The 23,457-nt window shown below is 47.6% G+C and overlaps 3 protein-coding genes across 3 annotated transcripts; 1 reads left to right on the top strand and 2 right to left on the bottom strand.

The window, feature by feature from the left end:
• Positions 1 to 168: 168 nt before the first annotated feature.
• LOC131294189 (AT-rich interactive domain-containing protein 2) lies at positions 169 to 12,340 on the top strand. Its single transcript, XM_058322235.1, has 10 exons — positions 169 to 495; positions 576 to 669; positions 741 to 2,993; positions 3,905 to 4,615; positions 4,913 to 5,332; positions 6,159 to 6,794; positions 6,915 to 9,176; positions 9,252 to 9,578; positions 11,811 to 11,902; positions 11,999 to 12,340. The coding sequence occupies exons 1-10, from the start codon at positions 242 to 244 to the stop codon at positions 12,111 to 12,113; spliced, it is 7,164 nt and encodes a 2,387-aa protein (XP_058178218.1). The 5' UTR covers positions 169 to 241; the 3' UTR covers positions 12,114 to 12,340.
• An 813-nt stretch (positions 12,341 to 13,153) lies between these two features.
• Positions 13,154 to 13,589, bottom strand: LOC131294188 (uncharacterized). The gene is made up of 2 exons (XM_058322234.1): positions 13,583 to 13,589; positions 13,154 to 13,446 (listed from the first exon to the last, which is right to left on the bottom strand). The coding sequence occupies exons 1-2, from the start codon at positions 13,587 to 13,589 to the stop codon at positions 13,154 to 13,156; spliced, it is 300 nt and encodes a 99-aa protein (XP_058178217.1).
• Positions 13,590 to 14,676: 1,087 nt separating this feature from the next.
• LOC131294656 (integral membrane protein GPR155) lies at positions 14,677 to 22,969 on the bottom strand. The gene is made up of 8 exons (XM_058322737.1): positions 22,877 to 22,969; positions 21,277 to 21,767; positions 19,047 to 19,336; positions 18,818 to 18,964; positions 17,735 to 18,219; positions 17,237 to 17,668; positions 15,868 to 16,907; positions 14,677 to 15,786 (listed from the first exon to the last, which is right to left on the bottom strand). Exons 2-8 carry the CDS (start codon positions 21,561 to 21,563, stop codon positions 15,585 to 15,587), a joined length of 2,883 nt encoding a protein of 960 aa, XP_058178720.1. The 5' UTR covers positions 21,564 to 21,767; positions 22,877 to 22,969; the 3' UTR covers positions 14,677 to 15,584.
• Positions 22,970 to 23,457: the final 488 nt, after the last annotated feature.

The following is a 23,457-nucleotide window of genomic DNA, read 5'->3' as shown; positions in this document are numbered from 1 at the left end:
TTGACGTTGCGGTTCGAATCCGTTGCACTGACGGCTGCTGTCAACGCTATTTTGACAGCCGCCGCCTGCCCAGCTTGGCTTGTGTGTAGTAATTGTGTGCTGTATTCGCGGTTCAGCTAAATTCGATCGCGCTAAAACATTAGTTTTTGTTGACCAAAGGGCATCTATGTTTAACCGGTGAACAGTTGACGATCGAATCTCTGCTTCTCACGTTTACGCACTGCGCACTGCAGTTGCTACGATGACGACGGATGGTGTAAAAACGGAGCGCAACCTAGCGATGGTGGCCGACGACAGCACAAACGATGCAAGTGGCGCTAGCGTTAATAGCGTCAGCGGTGCCGGCGGGGGCGGCGGTGGCAGTGGAAATGCCGCCGGAACGCCAAAAGAATCGGCAAAATCACAAAGCGTCCGCCGGACGGTGGCAAAGCCGACATTCGAAAAGGATAAACACAGCTTCCTTTGTGATTTGCAAATGTTCCACGATAAGAATGGGTAGGTTAGAAGTGTGGGCTATGTTTACAAACGCGTATCCTGATCATTTTCGTTCCGCTCTTCCACCCTCTCCATCGTAGAACGCCTTATTTGAAGCTCCCGAAGATAAGTGGCAAGGAAGTCGATCTGCACAAACTATACTCGATAGTTATAGGCCGTGGTGGGTGGATGAAGGTAAGGAATTGTGAATGGAACCAGTAGTTGTTAAGTCGGGGCTAAATTTTAAGCACTTTAACTACCTGTAGGTCAACGCACGGGAGGACTGGGATGAAGTAATCGAAGAATTGGAACTTCCGACCCGCTGCGTCAACAATGAAATAGCCCTGAAACAAATCTACATACGCTTCCTGGACAAGTACGAGCGGGTCAACTTTCACGGTGAAGATAAAGATCCGGCCGAAGACGAAGATGATGAAAAGCGACTCCATAGACGCTGGTCCGTCCGGCTGCTTCACTCCACTCCAACCGTATACAATCATCATCAACACAACGTGCCAGAGGCGCTGCGGTCATCGTTGAAACTCTCCGACGACCTTTACCGAGCGTCCGAGTACGATAAGTTGATCCTTTCGTTGCTTTCCCCGCTCCCGAACGAGCAGGACTTTGCGATCAACGTGTGCACGCTGATGTCGAACGAGAACAAACACACCCTGAAAGTGGACAAGTGCCCCCGGTTGATATACGCTTTGCTGGCCCATGCAGGAGTTTTCAACCATTTTACCCTGCGGGACACGTTTGATGAGTACTACTCGAACATCCGTAAGAACTCGCTGCAACGCTTCTGGAAGGAATGTTTGTTCGAGAAACCGCAAGTCCTCGAGCTATCGCTGGAAGACTGTTTCGCCAAAATGGAGACCGATCCGAGTGCTCTCATCGCTTCCATATATCAGGATGATCCTGAGGAGCAGAATACAAGTAAATCGATCGATTCCAACGGAGACGAAGAGATGGATTGTGACGAGGTCGATAGTGGTGGCATCATGGATGGCCGGTTGAACACTGCCACCTTACGTTCGTTTCTCAGTGTTGGCACCGGGTTGGGAACGAATGATTACATCGGTCAGCGGGTATTGCAGGTTGCGTCCATCTTTCGCAATCTAAGCTTCAACGAAGAGAACCTGCAAACACTGGGGCGCAATCGGACGTTTATACGGTTTCTCATCATGTGCTCGAACTCGCGCTGGAACAACCTACACCATCTCGGACTCGATATGCTGGGAAACGTTGCCCACGATATCGACGTAAACGACCCACAATCGGACGAAGTCACGCGCTGCCTACTGTACACGCTCACGGAAGGTTTGGAAGGTGCTGACCGGGGAGTGATCATCAGCTGCCTCGAGGTGTTGAGTAAAATCGCCCAGAAGGAATCGAACGAGGACAACCTTAACCGGTGCCTTAATCAAAAGCTGTACGAGCAGATCTGTTTATTCCTCTGTCTCAACGATATCATGCTGTTGCTCTACACGCTGGAGTGCATTTACTCGCTCACGTCAATGGGAGAACGTCCTTGCAACGCGATCATGCACATCCGGGGCGTTGTCGATACGCTCGTCTCGCTAGTAACGGTCGAAGCGCAAAGTTACGGACCCGAGGCGTGCATTCTGATGCGTGTCGTTGAAACCATCCCCGGGAACATGCCCGGACTTCACGGGCAGGGTGTGCATTATCAAAACGCGGCAGCACCGATGATGGCCAGCGCACCACCCCCGACGATGGCACAGCTTACGGTACACAAGGACGCTCACGGTGGGATCGTACCGGGAGTCAACAACAACAACAACAACCCGCACGTTGTATATCCCGCTCCGGACGTCCCGAAGCTACCTTCCCTCACGAAACCGGTGCCATCACCACCGATTATCACACAACAGACCCCACAGCAGCAGGTTGTCGTCCAAGGTTCGCAACAAACCATCCAAGGTCATCATACCGTTTCGAATAGTCAAATGGTGAGCGGTGGTCGTCCAGTGGCAAGCGATTCCCCGCATCAACCGACGGTTGTATCTTCTCGCTCGGAACAAGGCACAACAACAGCCCCCAGTCTTCATCCTTCGACCCCTCCTTCGCCCGTCGTTAACGCGAGCGTCAGCGCCCAGGGTAGCGGTTCGATGAGCGTACAACCGAACACTTCCGGAAATGTGACTATTCAGTCCCCGGTTAACGTCGCCTCGAAGCAACTGCAACAGCAGCAAGCGCACGACAGTGAACAGTTTGCCTATGCATGGCTGCGAGCCACTTTTGAGGCTGCACCGGCCGTTCGGATAGAGCAACAGGAGCTGTACAAACTCTACCTTGCCACCAACGGGAAGCTTGGCCGGAAGGTCGTTGTTACGCAACCCCTCTTTCCCCGCTGCGTGCGTGCTGTGTTCGGAAGTACTGTGGGACCGGTGCAGCTCAAACTGGAACAGAATGGCATCGAAACAGTGGGATACTACTACGAGGGACTGAGACTGCGTCCCAAACCATTGCCCATCGTTCACAAGGGAAATATTCTGGTGAGTATATCACGAATACAAGCGCCTTGTATCTTTCTAAGCAGTACAAATCATCTCTGAAGTCCATTTTAAACGGTAGCAACTTTCACTTAACGCTAACTCTCAAACGGCTCTTGAACCTCACTCTCAAATTACTATAGCAACGAATGAAACATTTCATGGCAATGGTGATTTGAGCTATAAAGTGCTGGTTTGGGGTTCAGAAGGAGGTCATTGATCGAAAGTTGCTATCGTCCAAATCGGTTTGTTGAATATGTGTTAACGATCGTTATCTTGCTTGATCCAATATTTTAGACGCAAGTGCCATCTGCGTATTCTATAGTGGGAATGCTGAGGAAATTTTTTACTTTTTTTTATTTTAACTTTTTATCACCGTAATGGCCGTTCATCAAATCAAATCATTTAGATGATTTGAGGCTAATTATGCTAGGGTTTAAGGGTAATCATTTTTTTTATTTTACGTGGATGTTTTGAAATGAGAATTTTCCCACGAAGAATTTACTGTCACGCTGATTTTGAATCAAAATTTAGCTTTGGTTTTCATATTAACTTATTGAAGAGTGTACCATAATGTATTATGGTTTATTATGGTAGTATGCGCTAGTGGGCACTTACATACTATTTTGTTCATCTTTGTAAAAGCTTGCATAAATGTTTTCAGCGTATGGATTTGGGGTTGAAAAGCTAACAGTGAGTAGATTTGAGCGGTTTAAAACGCCCGTATATTTGGATGAATTAATGAAATTTCAGTCGGTCGTTTCTGCCTACTTAGTTGATAAAATTGATATTGTATATCGTGTTTAATCCTCTGTACAATGTGTAAACTACATGCCACTACTAACCACAACACGACCGATCCTCGATCGGAACCGTATCTTCCATAACGAATATTCGTCTTCCCAAACACGTAGGCACCCGCAGTAGAATACGTTTCCGTTAGTGGAACATCCGTCGGTAGTACTACCCCACCTTTGGTAAAGCTTAGCGACGATAACCCCAGCAAAGGGGACTCAGCGACACTCCCAAAAGCATCTCCGGGTACAGCCCCCGGCAGTGGTACGATCGTGACCAGTGGAGCAACTCCAACAAGTAGCACTTGCAGCGTCACCAAAGGACGTACGATCGTGTCGACGGTGGCAGGCCACAGTCGCCCAGCAGCTTCCACCAATGCCACCCAATCCGGCGCGTTTCCACAGGCAAAAACAGCCACCGGAAGTTGTATTATTCGTTCTACATCGGTTATAACATCTACCCCAGCGAGCCACGCTAGTTCTTCCGTACCTTCGCTGAAACCACTGCAGACATCAACGACAGCGCAACAACCGTCGGCGTTGTCCGTCGTGCAGAAAACCATTCCGTTACAGACCGGCCAGCAGCAGCAACAGCAGCCATCGAAAACCATCCAGATCACGCAACAACCAGTCAGTTTAGGGGGGGCCGGTGGTGGCATCTCGAAGTCGTCTGCATTTGTGCCCAAGTCGGTTGCCAATTCCTCAGCGCTCCCATCGGGCACAGGACCATCGACCGGGAGCGGAGCGGAACGTACACCTGCGATTGGCAAGCAAATCATTGTGACGCAGGTCGGCGGGAAGAACGTCGTAATCAATCATCCTTCCGGTGGTGTAAGAAAGAATTGTTCTCTCTTTGTATAACACCGATGCATACAGCTTTTTTCCCTTTTTCCGTTTGTCTATTTGTTCTACTATGTCGCTTTATTTCTTCCCGTCGTTCTTGTCCTGTTTTATCATTTAAAAATCGTTTCGTTTGAAGATCGTTTCTTATTTTTTTGCATTTTGTCTATCTGCTTTTTGTGTTATTATGTTGCGACGCCCCGTCGATCCCACTCTCTGCCACAACAAGCACATTATTTTAATGAAGACACAGCTAACAGGAATCGTTCACTATTCCTATTTTTTCAGCCCCAGCCACAGTATATCCAGGCGGCCGCCCCATCGTCACCCCTGCTACAGCAGGTGCTGAGTGGTGAGCAGAAGAATAACGTGATCGTGCTGAACCAGACGACCATTTCGCCGCATCCGGTCGGCGCCATGCACACGACCCAGGGGCATCATCATCAGACCGGCACCGGCACGACGACGATCATGAACCAGTCGGGCACGATCTCGTCCACCACGACGAACCCGTCGGCGCTGATCAAGAGCCTACTGGCGAACAAGGTAACGACGGCGGTCACTGATAGTGCTGGTGCTCCCGCTAATGCTGCCGCTGCCGCTGTTGCTGCTCCCACCTTCTCCAGTAGTTTGTCTACTACTACCACTATCACCACCAACTCTCCTACTACCAATTGTTTGAAACCAACGAATGTTAATCTGCATCAGGTAACCGTAACCGTAATGATTAATCTCTCTCTAGCTCTCGCTGGCTATAGACGCTTATGTCTCGATTTGAATGTTTGGGACGACGCGTACCGGTCGGAGACCATGGACCGGATGTGCAGACTTTCAAGGAGCAACGCAAAGCTGTCCATTCTTTAAACATTAGAACTAATTACTATTGGTTGTACAATCATTGATTTGAAACCTCAATTTAAGTATGACCAGTGCCGACTTGGAATTGGAGTGGTCTAAGGCTATTGTGAAGCCTCAAATCTATGTAATTTAATGTATATTGAAAAAAGACCTTATGTCATTTCTTCTGTCGGTAAAATTTGTAAAAACCAAACGCGCTGCTTTTGCTCCTCGTTGGTTTATGCGCTCCGTGTCCTTTCGTGTGAGATATTTTTTGTAACCTGTATGTTCGCGTGGATGTGTGTGATTTTGCATGGTTGTGTGTTTTGTAAAATGTTGATTTAATTTAATTAATCCCGAATGTGTGTTTTTCTCCGTAAGGTATTCTCTTTGTCTGCCTTCAAGCATGATTTTATAAATTTTGACATCGAACTGAATCTGTACCTATACGAGCAGATGTTTTAAACCAAACATCTTACATTCAAATTACTTACGTTTGTATAGTAGTTGTAAAAAAGTTTTAAAAAACGATTGAGTAATATTCTCCAGCGAAGCGTGAGTACTGTCTGCTTGAATGTGTAATTTTTAGATTTTCATTAAAAAGAGAATTATTTTCGAAAAATTTACGAACTTTTTGCCCTGTTTCTTGAAAACCTCATTATACTAATTGTACCACCAACGAATATAACCACTTTAGGTTGCCCAAAGACAGCAGCTTCAGAAGCAAAAGCAGTTGATCGAGCAAAAGCTCATCCCGAGCACGAACGCATCGGTCGTGGTGACCTCGAACAATCCAAACAACCTCACCAACATCAAGGTGGGCAACTCGACCATCTCCATCAAACCGGGCACACTGCCAACGAATACCGTCATCACCGCGACGAATCCTCACGAGACGCACAACGCCCAACCGCCCCCGCTGGCTCCGCTAAGCCAGCCTGGCGTCAGCGGCCAGGGTACAATCATCAAAACGATCGTGGCCGAGCCGTCACCGATCAGCACCGTCACCGGTAGTAAGCTGCTCCCGAACAAGGTGCTCTCGGAGTTGCTTGAGAAGAAACCGGGCGAAATGATTATCGCCGGCGAAACGACCATCAAGCGAAAGATCGACACGACGGTGGACGTGTCGGTGGAACCGCCCACGAAGCGTCTTGAACCGGGCGAGGTGTACATCAAGGTGACACCGAAGGCGGCCGACCTGTACGCCGAGCTGGCCGGCTCGATCCTGGAAGGGGAAGAGCTAGAGGATGCCGAACTGCGCGCCACCAGGGAAGCGGAACTGCAGGCAGCCAAGTTGAAGCTGCAACAGCAGCAGCAGCTTCAGCAACAACAGCAACAGCAACAGCAGCTGCTGCAGCAACAACTACAACAGCAGCAACAACAGCTACAGCAACAGATTCAACAGCAGCAGCAACACATGCAGCAGCAGCAGCAACAAATGCAACAGCTGCATCAGCAGCAGCAACAACAGCAGCAGCAGCAGCAACAACAAGTTATAACGATGCCAGTTTCGATGCAACGGCAGATTATTGTGACACCAACGAACAACTCACAACAGATGATTATATCAACGCCGGGCAATGCCGGGACATCGTCCCATCCGCAACACCAGCTAACCTCACAAACGACGGCCACCATCAAGACGGACAGTGGCTACCAGACCGTACCGATTATCCTTCAGCACAACACGATGTCGAACCAGTTGCAGATACAAAAAACATCCACACCCGGAGGTGGCATGATACAACCCGGTACGGTCATATCAGCCCAACACCAACCACAACCGACGCAGTACATCCTTGCCACGAACCCTCAGGGACAAACGTACGTGGTGGCCCAACAGCCTCAACCACAGCCGCAGCTTCAACAAACGGTGCTGCTCGCACAAGGTCAACAGCATGGAGGGGCGGGCCAGAAAACGATCATCATCGTACAGCAACAGCCCCAGTCGAACGTAGGGGGAACCACCGGAGGAACCGTGCAACAGATTGCCATGCAATCGCACCCGGGATCATCGACGGCGATGGGACAGACGACTCAGAAGATCTTCGTCAATCAACAGGGCCAGCAGATCCTTATGACGCAGCTCCCGCGGCAAATGATTGTGAGTCACGCAGGATCATCCACGCCCGGCACGACCATCATAACGTCCAGCGCACCGAGTACGATGACAGCGGCGGCTGCGACTGGTATGTTGACCACGGCCGGCCCTAGCTCACACCACGGCGGGGGTACCATCATCGAGAAGAAGCCCATCTACATTACCACGAACGCGCAGGGGAACACGATCAGCTTCGAAGGACCTATTCAGCAGCAGTTGCAGATGCAAGCGTCCGGTGCGGTGGGTGGTGGTTCGTTTCAGATCAAACCGATCAACACGACCACCCAAGGTGGCCAGCAGCAGACGATCCAGTTCATCCAGCAGGGACAGCAGATACAGGCAATTCCGCAAACGACGGCACAAACGACGCAACAGATCGTGTTCCAGACACACGGCGGTGGCAGTGGTGCACCACAGATTATCCAGCAACAGATTATTCAACCGGCGAGCGGTCAGCAACCGCAACAGATGGTTCATAAGGTGCTCCAGCAACAGCAGCAGCAGCAGCTGGTACAAGGGGTAAAGCCAAACCCATCGCAGATCATTACCGTTCAGCAGAAGCAACCGACGGTTACGACGATCAGTCATCAGCAACATTTACAGCAACAACAGCAACAACAGCAACAACAGCAACAACAGCAACAAATTCACCATCAGCAGCTACCTCAAACTATCTCGATCCAAAGGCAACAAACGATGAAACCGGTCGCCGTACCGAACGTAGGTCCGACGTTGGTATCCTCGATTCCACCACCTGCCGGCCAACAGCAGCTTCCAACGGCAAAGCCGCAGATCATCCAGGTCGTTCAGCAGAAACTATCGGGAGGTGGGCCGCCACCGCCGCAAACCATGAACGTCTCGGGAACACAACACCATCAGCGCCCAGCTGGAGCATCACCGGTAAGCCAGCAGCAGACGATAGTAGTCACTCCAAGTAGCAGCAGCAACAACCTGTACTCCCAGACTACGATCACGCAAACGATCGTTTCCAATGCTTCGAGTGGACCCACGCCAACTCCGGCTCCAATTCCATCAATCTCCGTCACACCGATTGTACAAACCACCGTCACGCCGGCATCTGGTCAACCGAGTGGAAGTCCCGTCGTCACAGCCACATCCGCCACAAGCGGTCGTCCGATAGTGGCATCATCATCTCCACACAGTACAACGAACGTGGTGCCGAACGTCGCTGGCCATTCTCAGTCAACACCGACGGTTGCATCATCAACCGTCGGGACAAGTCAGGTGGCGAATGCTGCTGCTACTGCTCCACCTTCGACGAGTGTCGTGACCAGCCCGACACCTAATCCCACGTCCAGCGGTGGTGGTATCACCGTACAGATGATTCCCGCCATGGATCCGAGCAAAATTGTCGAAGAGGACGTCGAGCCGAACTGGCCATGGGTGTGCGATTGGCGGGGTTGCCCGCGCAAAAAGTTTCAATCGGCCATGGACGTGTTTCGGCACGCTTGCAACGTACACTGTCCCGATACGGTCGACGTGAGCGCGGACATCTACTGCCAGTGGGGCCCAGGGCCGAATCTGTGCGACAATTTGCCCCGCAAGCGGTTCTCGCTGATGACGCACATTCTCGATCGACACTGCACGGCCGAGGTAGGTCCAGAAGGTTTTGGGCATTTCCACGGGACATGGAAATTGTAAATCTATCCTTTTCCTTTGTATCTGCAGTCCTTCAAGGCGGCCGTTCAACGTCGACTTGCCGGTGGACCGCAACAACCGAGCCAGCCTTATCCGGTGACGCTCGTTCGACAGCCGGGTCAGGGTAGTGCAAACAACGTCATGATAGCGAACACTTCGAGCCCAAGCTCCACCAGTGGCTCCTCCAGTGTTGGCGAGCGGGGCTCACCAGCACCTGCATCGTGCACGAAGGTCGATGGAACCGACAGTGGCGGCTCCTCGTCCAACGGGCCGGGACAACTTTCAGCCGCCGGTCCGGCGGCACTGCATGCCATCAAGCGCCATTCGATGGATTACGTCAATTCGAAAGAATTTCAGGTAGGTCATCAACAATCGATACCTAGTTACATGTATTGACCTTCCAACATCCGGTCGAGAATTATAGAATCGCTATACAAACTCCGCTAACTGAGTGGTTCCATTAGACAGTACGATTGAGCGAAACGAGCACGTAAGCGAGATGCACAATTTCAACAATTTCTACCTTGAGCTTAGATAGCAATAGCACCGTTGAACGAGCGAAGCGAGCGTGAAAGTGAGATGCACAATTCCTACGCTCCGGTTTTCCCACGCACTTTACAGTTTCCCCAGGCGCTATACTTTTGCTAAGGATACTATGGATGCAGGATGGTAGGGGAAATTTTTCTTGCGCTGAACGAGTTTTTGATAATCGATGGTTACTTTGCCGAAATAAAACAAAGCAAAGCGTGAACGTGCTACACAGTTTCATTCAAACTTTGCAGTACGAAGTAAATGAAACATTTTCGAGATTTTAGTGACAATTCTTTCGAAAATAAAAACGGGCCGTATTACCGGGCCATGTAAACGGGTCCTGTAAACGGGCCGTGTTACCAGGGCATGTAAAAGGGACCTGTCAACGGGCCGGCTTACCGGGGCCTGTAAACTGAGTCCTGTAGCTGGGCCCTGTCAGCCGGCCCTATAAACGGGTCCTGTTACCGGGCCGTGTAAACGGGCACTGTAACCGGGCCATGTAAATTGGCCGTGTTACCGGGCCCTGTAACCGGGACCAGTCAACGGGTCCTGTAAACGGGGCCTGTAAACGGGCCCTGTAACCGGGACCTGTAAACGGGCCGTGTAACCGGGCCGTTTTACCTAGTTTCTTTCAAATATCAGTTTTTGCTCAAACATTTGTTTTTGAAATACAGTAGACTACCGATTATCTGTAGTAAATGGGTTCACACTGCCTTAAAACGATACGTATCTTTTAAGGCGAATCTTAAACAGATCCACAAACAGACCTATGAAATAACTGCACAATCTAAGATGCCGGACGAACGTTACGATTATGTGTAGGAACAACTTACACCATCCAAGTAATCAACATCATGAATACAATATGCTAAGAACAGGCAACTTTGATAACCAAAAATGGGGAAGGGATACATGTGTACAACGTAGCAACACACAGGGATACAGCCATTCATAAACAAGCCGGTAAACTTATTAAGTAACAATCCCGTATACAAACTCCGCTAACTGAGTGGTTCCATTAGACAGTACGATTGAGCGAAGTGAGCACGTAAGCGAGATGCAGACAATTTCAACAATTTCTACCTTGAGTTTAGATAGCAATAGCACCGTTGAACGAGCGAAGCTAGCGTGAAAGTGAGATGCACAATTCCTACGCTCCGGTTTTCCCACGCACTTTACAGTTTCCCCAGGCGCTATACTTTTGCTAAGGATACTATGGATGCTGGATGGTAGGGGACATTTTTCTTGCGCTGAACGAGTTTTTGGTAGTCGATGGTTACTTTGGCGAAATAAAACAAAGCAAAGCGTGAACGTGCTACACAGTTTCATTCAAAGTTTGTAGTACGAAGTAAATGAAACGTTTTCCAGATTTAAGGGACAATTTTTTCGAAAATTTTTACATAAGGAAAAGTGGTGCTGCAACATGATGGAAATAACCAACGCAGAATAAAATTAAGTATATAACTAAATCCATAAGGTTAGGCCCTGTAAACGGGCCCTGCACCCGGGGCCTGTCAACGGGCCTACTTACCGGGCCCTATAAACGGGCTGTATTACCGGGCCATGTAAAAGGGACCTGTCAACGGGCCGACTTACCGGGCCCTGTAAACTGAGTCCTGTAACTGGGCAGTGCAACCGGGTCCTGTAAATTGGCCGTGTTGCTGGGCCCTGTAACTGGGACCTGTAAACGGGCCCAGTAAACGGGTCCTGTAACTGGTCCTGTAACTGGACCGTGTAACCGGGCCGTTTTACCTAGTTTATCAAATTTGAACAAGTTTTTCTGTGTATGATTTGCTTCATAAACATCACAAAAAGAAATAAAAGAGCTTGAAACGACCGCGGCAGATAATCGGGAGTCTACTGTATCAAAATGTTATTGGCTGATGTGTAAAATCTTAGATTGAAAGATAAAATCAATTTTAAAATACGCGATTACTAACTAACTCAGTCAGTTAGTTCTTCAGAAGGACAAGGAAGATGACAACGTCGTATCAATGATAATGACCTGGTCCAGTTAATGATAAATAAATTAATATAAAACTCCTGCTTTCCCCGTAGGATGAAATGGAAGGTCCGGTGACGAAGAGCATCCGTCTAACATCCGCTCTGATCCTGCGAAATCTGGTCGTTTATACCAACTCGGCAAAGAGGTACGAGACGCTATGCAACCAAACAAATTGTTTATCCATTTCAATTTTGCACAATTCGAACTCATCGTTTTTTTTTTTGTGTCCCCGCTCCTTTAGGCACCTTCGAATGTACGAATCACACCTGGCCGGGGTAGCGCTGAGTAGCGTCGAGTCAAGCCGCACCGTGGCGCAACTACTGTTCGAAATGAACGATACTGGGCCGAACTACTAGAGTTCTAGCAACGCCGTACCACGCTCCGGTACGCTCCAAAGCGATCGGAAATTGAGAAGTATTTTTTTATGATTCCTTTACTTTGGGATGCATTTCAAACAGAATTAATGTTTTACTTTTTATGTTTTACGTTTGCGACCGAATAGAGAGATTAAAGGTATAGGAATAGGCAGGAACAAAGTCAAAGAATGTTAATAAACCATTTTAAGAAGCAACACGTGCTACAAACGAAACAAATCATTGTGCTTATGTAACTCGAAATAAACATAGGGTAGCGAAAGATAATCAAATCAAAGGTGTCTCCTACGGAGTGACAACCGAACATGAGTCACTTGTAAGTCCCTTTTCCTCGAATTTTTCCCATGTCAAGTCGCACAGTCAATGTCTCAACCGAAACTGTGTCGAAGGAACCGTCCGACAATTTAATTAGGAATGGAAATTCTAATTGCAGCTCATGTTCGCTTTATCAAACCGATACGGCAAACTGGCTGATGACTCGTACAATAACTTGTGCCGGTATGATAGATAAAAGCAGTCAAACTGCCATCGCCTGGACTTGTAACGGGTTGTTAACTTGACCTCCATTTTTCGACAAACAACATGCAGTAGTGTAGTACACTCGGCGCAGTAAAGAGGATTCTTTTTCAAAATTTCTGATGACCGTTCAGCGGGCCAGATTCAATGGGAATATGTGTGATTTCAGGGGCAGGGATGACGAAAGAAGATGAAAAAAATAGTTGAAAATCCCTTTGGCTGACATTTGTGGCATTTTTCTTTCGTTCCTAATATCCCACGACAAAAATAAAATAAAATGCCCATCAGGTTGAACTAAAAGAGGCACTCTAAACTACAGCCTTTTTATTGTTATTTGTCTAGATTGATTGGTCAACTGGTGTCGGTAGCTGGTGGTGGCTACCGCATGCGTTCAATTGAGGTGCTCCACTTCCGGCTCGGGAGGAGTCGTGGGGCGCAGATGGAGTTGAGACACAAGTTAATCTATCCGGTCAGGCATTCGATCGATCTGCGGCTCGTCTTTCGGCTTAGACGCGGCTCGGAGGCTTGCAAGTCGGGGTCCACTCCCAGTCGAACCAGTTGATGCAGGTGCGGGTGACACTGTTGAACATGCCCTCGGTCGGGCAGCGACGGTAGGTGGCCGGAGTGTTGGCGGTCTCGCACTGCCAGTACGCGGTCGGATCCCAGTTGTTACGCCACAGCGGGGTGGCCATCTCCGCCGCATTGCACAGCGGCTGCCCATCGCTGTCGTCCCGGACGCAACCGTTCTGGGCGAAGGCCACGGCAAGCACCATCGCGAGCAGGGAGAGAAGCATAACGGCTGCGGGGAGGAAGGAAAAATGTGTGATGGGCTAGTGGCGAGCGTTGTTGGTAGAAGTTGGTCACCGAATTCCACATGATTCATTTTAGGCAAATTTTCACCCCAACTATAATTCCAACGCACTGCAAGGACTCACCCTTCATGGTGTGTGTTGTTGTTACAAGCGGTGCTTCGATGGCTTCTTTAGCTGTTACAAGGATGTGCAATCGAATGCTACTGACCGTCTTCAGCGAACCGAAATGGTTATATACGCAAGGGCTCGGGGTACTGTCCAAAACATTGGACAGTCTCTTTCCTTGGCATCCCAAAAAATGAAAACAACATACATGCTACTTCGCTCGGTGGGGCGTGATAAGATAAACTTTGATCTGATATGCCCCCAGACCCACACATGAGTCCAAACCGCCCGCAACGGACGAACATACGCGATACGATCAGCACTGATCTTCACACGCCAGCATTCGAGACGAGAACGCAACCGACCAACCGTGGGTTGTTCGGTAGCCGATGTAAGACGACTTCTTTCCATCAAGGGACACCGAGACTTCGGAGCTGACCTTCAAACTTCCTGCGCCAGAATATATCTGTGCAAAGATTCGCCGGCCGACAACCACCGGAAATGCTGTTCGCCATATCGGGGCGGGATCGTCGCTGTCAGGCGTTTCGTCGGTGCCGACGACCGGTAGAATTTACATGACTGGCTACATTTGTGCAACACACGAACATCGACCGACAAACGTTCGTTCCGCCCCAGCCAGAAGGGGGGTATGCCCCAAAAATAAAAAGGATAAAAACTTTCTTCTACCCTTGATGAGACGGTATCATTGGAATGTCTTTTCGCTATTTGCTTTTTGATAAACCAAAGATACGAAGAATGGTGCGAATGCGTAGAATGGCCACAATGTACGCGATGACAAAGATAAAACATGTCCCAGTGCCTCTGGACCCACCACCGTAATGGGATGGAGGCTATCTTTAACCCAACTTTGGTCGGTACGATTAACGGTTGCGCATTAGATCTAAAGTTAGCACAGAGGTGGGATTATTATGGATGGTGATTGATGGATCAGTGGATATTAACATAAAATAATATCACAAATTGTATCCTTCGAAAACAAGGAGGAGCGAGGTTAACTTGAAACATAATTTTACATTGTCTTCCATCCAAACACCCTGTATATTCTACATGTACTAGAAAATTTCGGAAATGAATCAAAATGCGTCGTTGAATTGCGTTAGGGCAGAGAATATTCTCCCATTTACTGGTTTACAATAAATATGGTCTATTTATATTACAACACTTTTTTTTAAAACTATTTGTGCTTCGTGTACAAACTTGAGGCATATTAGAATAACACTAAAGCAATATTCGTTGCCGTTACAATACTTTTTTTCCACTCTTCCTTCTACTACATTCTAATGTACGCATTCAATGCACATACCACAGCACAACGTGTTGGCTTATCTCTTTTGGTGTTCGATGATTGTAGATGCAATAGCATTCTGTTTCATGCTACTCCCACCCTTTCACTAACTTTTTCATTTTGTGTTACCATACCTACTAAACTGTCACATGCGGATCTCCAGAGTTGGCTTTGAATTATTCTCTTATATCTCTGGACTGCCTCAAACTAGCAAACTAAACTTTTAGCAATATTTAATGCAAAAAAAATGTCTTTATCACATGCCTTCCACGAAGGATAATGATGTTGGTCAGAGGCAAGGTGCTACACCTTCATACTCACAATTGTGGATTAAAATCCCATTGATGTAATGAAACCGTATAAACTAAATAAAAAAAAATCTAACAACGTAAAAGTTGAACATAAAAAAATTGCTACCGCTATGAATATCTCGACCCGACGTGTAGAGTGTGCGGCCATATTGCGTTGCCCTTTTTTCGGGTCTTCTGAAGTCAGTGTGCAGATTGGTAACCGATTCGAAAATAGCAACCACACCGCCTTAAACAATCAACACCTCTTCCCGTTATCGCTCCGCCACAGAAGCCGCACGATACTGGCTGTACGGGAAGGGGCGGTTTCCGTCGCGTTGTTTGTACCGGCGTTTAAGGTTTTTCGAATGACAAGCAATCAACGTCAAATAGACCGTCTAGCTCAAGTCTTTCTCAATGTACCCGCTTACAGCCGTTCACAGAACGTGTAGAGTAGGTTACGGTCGTGAAAGTGGTACACGTTGTTGATGTGGCGTAGGACTCGGCCATCGATTAACCGACGGGCGTAGTGCGTTGCATCCGCACGATCCTTTGCCAACCCGACCTCCAGCAGCCAGTCTACGAAGGCACTCCCGTAGAATACCCGCCGATATACCTTAATGCGCCAGCTGGAAAAGGGACAAGGATAAGCCAATCAGAAGTTATTAAAAATGGTCACAAAGAATGTAATCAATCGCCAGGGACCGTACCGGATATCCTTCGCAATCGTCTTCCGACAGTTCTCCAAATGGTGCGTTGTGAACTGATCGCAGATGTGACGTGTTTCGGTGCTGAGTTCGCTCCAGATGGGCAGCTGAAGTAAGTTCGCACCGTACCACACCTTCCGCCAGAACTTCATCATCGGAAGTAGCAGCTCGCCGGTATCGGTGATGAAGACCGCCAGCACGATGATGCTCTGGCCGAAATTGAGGAACGCGTCGAGGAACGTCAGCTCCACGTAGATTCCCGACATTCCCTCCATGATAAGCGTCCACACCGACAGCGAGAGGCCAACAAACATCGAGCAGAGCAGCAGAATGAGGAGCACCATGTGGCGTAGGATTTGCTGCTGATCGACGGTCTTGTCAAACTCGAGCGGTTCCAGCCCATCGTTGGCCTGTTCGCGGTACCGATCGATGAGCGATTGGCACTGCTGCTTCGAAGCCGTTGGACAGTTGAACTGTGCCGAGCACATCCCATTCGATTGGATCGCGTCCGATCCGCCCGCAACGTCTGCGTTATTAATACTGTTGTTGATGGCTAGATCTTCAATGTCCACCACCGTGCGTACGGTCGCCGACGAGCTGCTACAGCAGCCCCCATTGCCAGTGTTCACACCGCAGCCCGTTCCATTTCCGACCGACTCACAGCCGGACAGTCCGGTCGTGAGGATCTCGTCGTCGCTGGAAGTTACCGAGTGGCGCCTTCGGTGGACGACCGTGCCGTTTCCGGTGCTCCCCGTCAACAGGTTCACGACGGAGCTCGTTGTGGTGACGGTTTCAGTGTCGGGTGAAGACACCTCCCGGGAAAGGGTAAGATAGCGTTCATGCCGTTTCTTGAAGCGCTGATGAAGGATAAGGCATCCCACCGTCACGATGAAACACATCACGAGCAGGAATACCGCTATGGCGGCCTGGGCATTACCGTACTGGAAGCTGGGATTACGTTTCTCCGTCGGGGTGATATTTGTGCCATCCACAAACAACAGCAGGGACACCATGAGCGTCGGTAGGCCCCAGGCGGCAGCAATCTGTCAAAGGAAAAGAAGGAAAATACAGTGTAAGGGGAATGTTCAACGTCGCTTACTTACGTTTTGAATTACGAACTAGCACTTGAAAATTCTATTTACTATTAAATTTTACATTTGTTGCCTTGGTAATTTGAGTTTGCCTTTGGGTCAAAGTAGCGTGTAAAAGTTAACATCAAGCGAAAGTTGCTATCGTTTAACATGGGGCATTTTTATAATGTCCCTTTTTCTCTTATTAACAATATACTACGGTTTTCCATTCCGTGTTCTTTTTTCAAAAATACAACCCTCAAGTAAGCTTATTGTTAAGTCTAATCTACTCTCCAACTTACAAACACTGGCCACAGCTTGAGCACGAAACAGAGACTCCGACACTGCAGAAACAAAATCGTGATGGCAAGGAAGGCCGTCCACAGTCGGCTGCTGTAGCAACCGATCGTGAAGAAGTAAAACTGCAGGTACAACTTCCACGGGCTGTTCTGCTCAAGTGTTGACCACAGAATAACGCCCACGTTGCAGATCAGCTGCGAAATAAGCAAACAACACGTGATGCGATGTGGCATCCGTTTCACCTTGCGCGTGAGTGCAAACAGTAGCAACATCCACACGCCGGCCACGATCGCCACGATGCTGATGTCGAAGGAAAATTTGTCCAGTTCGTTCAAATAGTCGGCCGGTGTGAGATTCGTGATGGTGATCATTTTCGCCGAGATGAACATCAGAGGAGCGCTGATGAACGTGGATGCCACCATGCTGCTTGCAACCTAGAAAAAATGGACAAATCATTGATATGAACACTGAAGCGAAAGGACATATCACAAAGTACTCACCAAATCTACATCTCGGTTGTACTGGGAAGCGATTACGAAAACCCCCGGGGCGGCCGGAAACGTTCCGTACAGAAAGCCGAACGTGCTCAGATCGGTGGTTTCGCTAAAGTTTGCCCCAGCATTCATAATATTCACCGTTTGGCGCGTGACGAGAGGAAAAACGAGCAGCTTCACCAGAATGAGGATACCGGGTAGAATCAGACCCGGGCCCTGCAACGTCGACGCTTTTCCGACCATGCGTAACCCGAGCAGGAAGAGGGCGGTGGCAGAGAAAGAGTTTCCCAGAGATCGTAGCACGCTGGACAGATACACGGGGAGTCCTTTGGGGAAAATCTGGCCACCAATCACGCCCAGCAAGGTCATCAGGAGGATCGGGTTGAAGAAGATCGATTCGATCGTTTTAATTACGACCAGTGCCTTTCCCTTCAAGATTTTTCGCCGGTTCTGGGCGGCCAATTCGGGGCAAGTTGTAGGTGGAGGATTCGCTTCTTCATCCGACGATGCCTACGGAATTCAAAAGGAGAAAGAGAGGTAATTTCTCTGCACTATTTGCAATCATTTGCTCATCTTCACATTAATTTTAATGTGAAAATTACACTCGTTTACTTGAAAATTGTTACAAATGAACGTAATGATTTGAAAATGTGCAAATAATTTTGCGACACGGTCACAAACGGGCGCCCATAAAGCAATCGTAATCAAACAAGCACCTGTTTGATGTCACCAACAATGACCGCTGTCGGTTGAGAAAAACACACACGCCATAATTACACTTCCGGTCGAAGCAAGTTAAACGGCTATCGTTATGATTCCCTCTCCCGTACGATGGAAGCCTTTTCAACTTTGAGATGGAAGGAACAACTATATCATTACAGGTTATTTCCACTGACGACAATATACAACCAAAAAATCCAAACGAATTAAATTCAGGTTTACATTGTGTGCTACTAATGGAGGGGAAATCTTTCTGGACTTTCTGCTAATAAAATTATAGCTTGTGTTGATATTGCATCAATATTTAATGAGGGTGTAACAGTTACTAAGAAAAAATGATGAAAAATACTCTATTTAAAAAAGAAATACTCACATTGTTTTGCGCATTTTTCTCCTTAATTTTGGAAATTTCCATCAGAACGTACCCGATCGGATTGAGGATCGCCAGAGAGATTGGCGCCAGCAGGTAAATGTAGGACGCATACTCAGGATGTAGTTTTGAGTACAAAGCCGACACTGAAAGTCGAGAAGAAAATCAGAAGCAAATAGTTAATTCGTGATCTTTTTCTTAAACCTTCGTTTGAAAACCTCTCCTCACCGATTGGATATCCGATGGCGAAATCATTGCTCTGCGTGCAAAAGATGGCCAGCAATCCCGCCCGGCCATAGTTGACGGGACGGGCGACGAGCAGTGATATGATCGCGACCGCGAAGAACACGATCGTCTTCGCGATCAGTATCGATAGCAGGAAGTTCCAGTTGACCGTGCTCCAGTCGAGTTCGGCCAGCGAAAGAAAGATCACCGACGGCAGGGCGAACGTGCCGACGAACGTGTTCAGGCCCTTCGCCTCGAAGTTACTGATGATATTGAGGCGCCCCGCCAGGTAGCTGTGGTATCCGGAAAGAGAAAGAAAACGTTAAAAGTGTTACCATTACTACGTTAAACTTTTTATGCTCGCCGCAGGACATTATCACAGGAAAAATCACCCACCGGGTAGGGCGCACTAGGTAGCATTTACTATCGTCGAAGAAACCGGTGGTCAGAGAGAAACAACGTTCGCATTGTGTTTAGAAGAAGCAAAACCACTAATGGGTTTAATATGTCTCGCCCCACTTTGAACAACACGGCGTCTCGTGAATCAAAGGAGTCGCAGCAGACCACAATAATCAAATCAAGTCACAGCCTCCTTCGCCAGCGTCTTAGTTGCGTGTCTCCCCATGCCTCTTGGCCAGCGTAGACGCTTCGAGCATTCGTTTGCCATCGAGCGGAACTGACCATCAGTGTTGACAGTGAATTGATTGCCCTAATTGAAACAATATGCTGTGAGGCATTTTTACGAGGACTCTGAGCACACGGTAGTTTCTTCGTGAGTCATGGTGTCCGTCAGGAAATTTCGAACGCATAACACAGGAACCGGTAACATGCAACGAACTACCGCGGAAGAACTACGCCGACTGGGTTAATAGTAAATACGTCTTCTGTTCGGTTGTAGCCTTCGAATGCGATTACACTCGACTCACAAGCCGGCGGGAATACCCTTTCTTCCGTTCACAGCTTAAGAGACCCTGGAAGTGGATAGCGTGAAATGGCAAACAACTAAGTTTACTGACTTTTAGTCGGGGTTTCCAGAGCTTTGAGTCATAATTTTAGTATCGATTATTTGGTAACCTTATCGAAGCTGAACAAGATAAAATGTTACCTACCTATTTGTTAAAAAAAACATGCATAAAAACTTCACATGCTTTTATTTAAAATATGACTAAGAAATAATTTAAACTATCTCTGAAACGATATCATTTTATTAGGTGACATTAGACTCATATTGAGGAAAATGGCATAAATTTCCAAAGGACTTTAAATTATTCAACCACCTGGGAAAAGACGTCTTCCCACCGTGGCGCAAACAAACCCGCTATCTAAATGACCGTACACGACATTGAAATGTGTGTGAGAACTGTTTAGAATATTTGAATTTTTCACTCTTAACGTGAGTTTCACAACCTGAGGAAATTGCTTTGCGTAATAAAACCTTACGTGCTGGATACATACGGGCACGGTTTGAATTGGCTCCCGGTGCGGTGCGGACAAATAATTTGCATTTGTCAGCATGTTTTTCAGTGCGACCTGCCGTAAATATAGTGTAAGCAACTACTATTCATTGAAGCAAGGGTCTTCACGACTTTGATGCACTAAAAATTCATTGGAGCTATTTACTAAGCTCGCGCAGATTTGATTTTAAACATTTATTATTTACCTTTTGACTGATCAAAGTTATTTATTATGAGGTAATGATCTATCTAAGGGAACTATCGTTAAAAACAATAAGTTAATCGTGTTAAAATGCGAATGTTTAAGTACCACTTCAGGTCTTTGTGATGGTTTTGAGAAGTCACAATTTGCACACTGGGGAATGATAAACAGTTCTTATCAATTTCATCTTGTATTCTGCTAGAATGGATCGGCATGTTTGAACAGCATGCGAAAAGAGAGAAAATAATAATGGATTCGAACGCTATGAAAAATCCCCTTTCCGGAAGGTTACGGTCGGGAGGAGGGTACGGGAATAAAATTTTCCCGATGCATGGTCGGGGAACGGAATGCAATGACGTGCAAGAATGTACGTCAATTCCTCCCGGTCCATTTCCCCAACGCGACGGCATGCTTCACCCACGGACAATGACGACGGTGATAATTTTCATTTTGAACACTCGATCGATGTGGAAAAACAAAGTAGGCGGAACTATTCAACTCTAGAGGGCGATGAGCGCAGCATCGAAGCCGCAGAAGGGTGGAAAATCGATCGATTCGACTGCTCTGGAAAACTTACCCACAGATGATGATGGCAAAGCACTGTATGAGCGCCGGATAGAGATTATCCATCGAGATCGTTGGCGTATTGTCGTCAGTTGTGTTGTTCTGCTGTGAGAAAACGTACTCGCCACTTACACCGCCACTTGCGTTGTGAAGTGGTAACGTTTCGAGCAGAACCGCTGGGTGGTTAGTCGTGATTGTGGCATTAAAGTGTCGCATCGCTGCGGCCACTGGTTGTTGAGCCACCATCACCGTCGCCAACAGTATGCTGGCCAGCATGGGGAGCCCCGCCCGATACTCCATTGAATGTTTGTTTTTTTCGGCTTCCTACTCGAACTCGAACGTTCGCTAATTTATCAAGGCGTGTTTGCGTGCTTGGTCGAACGGGAAAGGACGGGGGGACGCTGGTTCGGGCTCTTAGATTACCACTAGCGACATCGTTATTATTTGGCGCCGGGAGCACAAAGAAACTCGTTGGCACAATTCACACTTTACTAGTTTTGGTCGCTGGAAAAGGAGAGACACACGTTTGCATAAGGATAGGGTTCACTTTCTTCACCGCACACATGGCGGTTTGTCACGCACGGGTTAATTTAAAATATGAATTGCCGACGAGACACACTATCACTTTTACATGGAAAAGGCTGCTTTACAAATGCGGAACGTACGAATGAAGCCTTACTTTACTGGGTATTGGGATATCAAGGGGGTTTAAATCATATGCTCCTCTACATCAATATGTGCATTGACCTCATCTTAGTCGTTAGTCATCCTTCGGATCAATGTCCAAACGCATCACAAAGAAAGTAGGCGACATCGAATTAAATAATCAACGCCTACCAACGGTTATCATTTACGCTGGATTTGTTTGCATTATTTCAAGTTGCTCGTAGTTGCTGAATACGCCAACCAGTGATCGATTGTACACTGGAGTGAAATTACCGCCATCGTTGGTACCTGACAAGTATTGAATGGGACATTGAACGAAAGTCTCGCTGGTTTTGCTAATTCAAAAACAATTTAAAGCCACTCGGTGAGTACACAGGAACGTTGTGAAAGATGTTATTCAAACGGCCAGTATATAGTTTACTAACAAATCACACGCGTATACCGTGTGTCCATGCACGTACCGGACGCTAAGTGTACCACCAGCTATAGAAGTCTACTAAAACGGACACGATAGGGTTTCTTTGCTCGGGAAGGATTATCGCGAAATCTTTCGCGATCGACCTTGAACCACAGTTTGTTTTGCGAAAGGTTAGTCAAGCACGATGGCAAAGTGCGCTGAGACACTTAGCTGACGTAGGATGCCGCCCAGATGGCTCGTAACCTAAGTGGCATTTCCGTTCTCCGTGCTAAACCCAAACAAGGGGGCCAGGTAGATTAATCTCGTTTCGTCCTACTAGACGGAATATGGTTTAGCACCATTTCAGCACTATTCACTAAATACAGCTTTCGTTTTCATTTCAAAGGCGCCACTTTCTCTAAAAATAAATCAAAGCAACGGGAGGACAGGTACAACAAATATCAACACTACGGTGCACACAATTTTCTTCCACGGAACAGCTGACGGGCTCAATTAGACACTCTATTTTTAAGCGTAGCACACTACGTACCGCGTCGTCCATTCGTCGAAATTAGACAATTATTGCATTCTTGCACACGATCAATAATTGTTAGCAGTGCGAAGCACGAGCAGCATTGTGAATTGCACAACTAAATTTTCTGAGTCGGAGGTGTGTGGTCGAGAGTTGTGATCAGAATTGATGGAACTAGTTCCATAAAAACAGGATTAGTAGGTTCTGTATAGTTTATTGAACTCATGCGGTATGGATAAGGTTTAAATAGCATTTTTTTAACCTTGTAAATTGGTGCGTTGCAGCCAACTATACTATTGATTTCATGTTATTCTCAGACCAACGGTAGACAACATTGTGGTTGTAGACATATTGGTATTTAAAACCGACTGGGTCCATAGGTATGAGGAACTATTCCAGCGGAATTATTAGGTCATTAACGGAACACCTCTAGCGGTCTAAATCGGTGTATAGTGTTCTCTGTTTTTCTTGAATTCATTGTCTCTTTCTTGCCTACATTCAGCGGGGGGTTGATGTTTTTGTTTTGGTTTCGTTTTCCCACCGCGATGTCAACAACACACTCGCTGGTCAGTTCGAAATCTCCAGTCGCGGACGTCGCG

This window comes from Anopheles ziemanni, chromosome 2 (assembly GCF_943734765.1).
Source record: "Anopheles ziemanni chromosome 2, idAnoZiCoDA_A2_x.2, whole genome shotgun sequence".
Taxonomy (NCBI): domain Eukaryota; kingdom Metazoa; phylum Arthropoda; class Insecta; order Diptera; family Culicidae; genus Anopheles; species Anopheles ziemanni.
This window is presented reverse-complemented; position numbering and strand designations above follow the sequence as displayed.

Coding starts and splice junctions, on each gene's coding strand:
- LOC131294656 (XM_058322737.1), bottom strand. CDS start 21,563: ATGGAGTATCGGGCGGGGCTCCCCATGCTGGCCAGCATACTGTTGGCG. Junction 19,337..21,276: donor TTTGCCATCATCATCTGTGG/GTAAGTTTTCCA, acceptor CGGATACCACAG/CTACCTGGCGGGGCGCCTCA. Junction 15,787..15,867: donor ACGATTGCGAAGGATATCCG/GTACGGTCCCTG, acceptor TCCCTTTTCCAG/CTGGCGCATTAAGGTATATC.
- LOC131294189 (XM_058322235.1), top strand. CDS start 242: ATGACGACGGATGGTGTAAAAACGGAGCGCAACCTAGCGATGGTGGCC. Junction 4,616..4,912: donor TCAATCATCCTTCCGGTGGT/GTAAGAAAGAAT, acceptor CTATTTTTTCAG/CCCCAGCCACAGTATATCCA. Junction 11,903..11,998: donor TATACCAACTCGGCAAAGAG/GTACGAGACGCT, acceptor CCGCTCCTTTAG/GCACCTTCGAATGTACGAAT.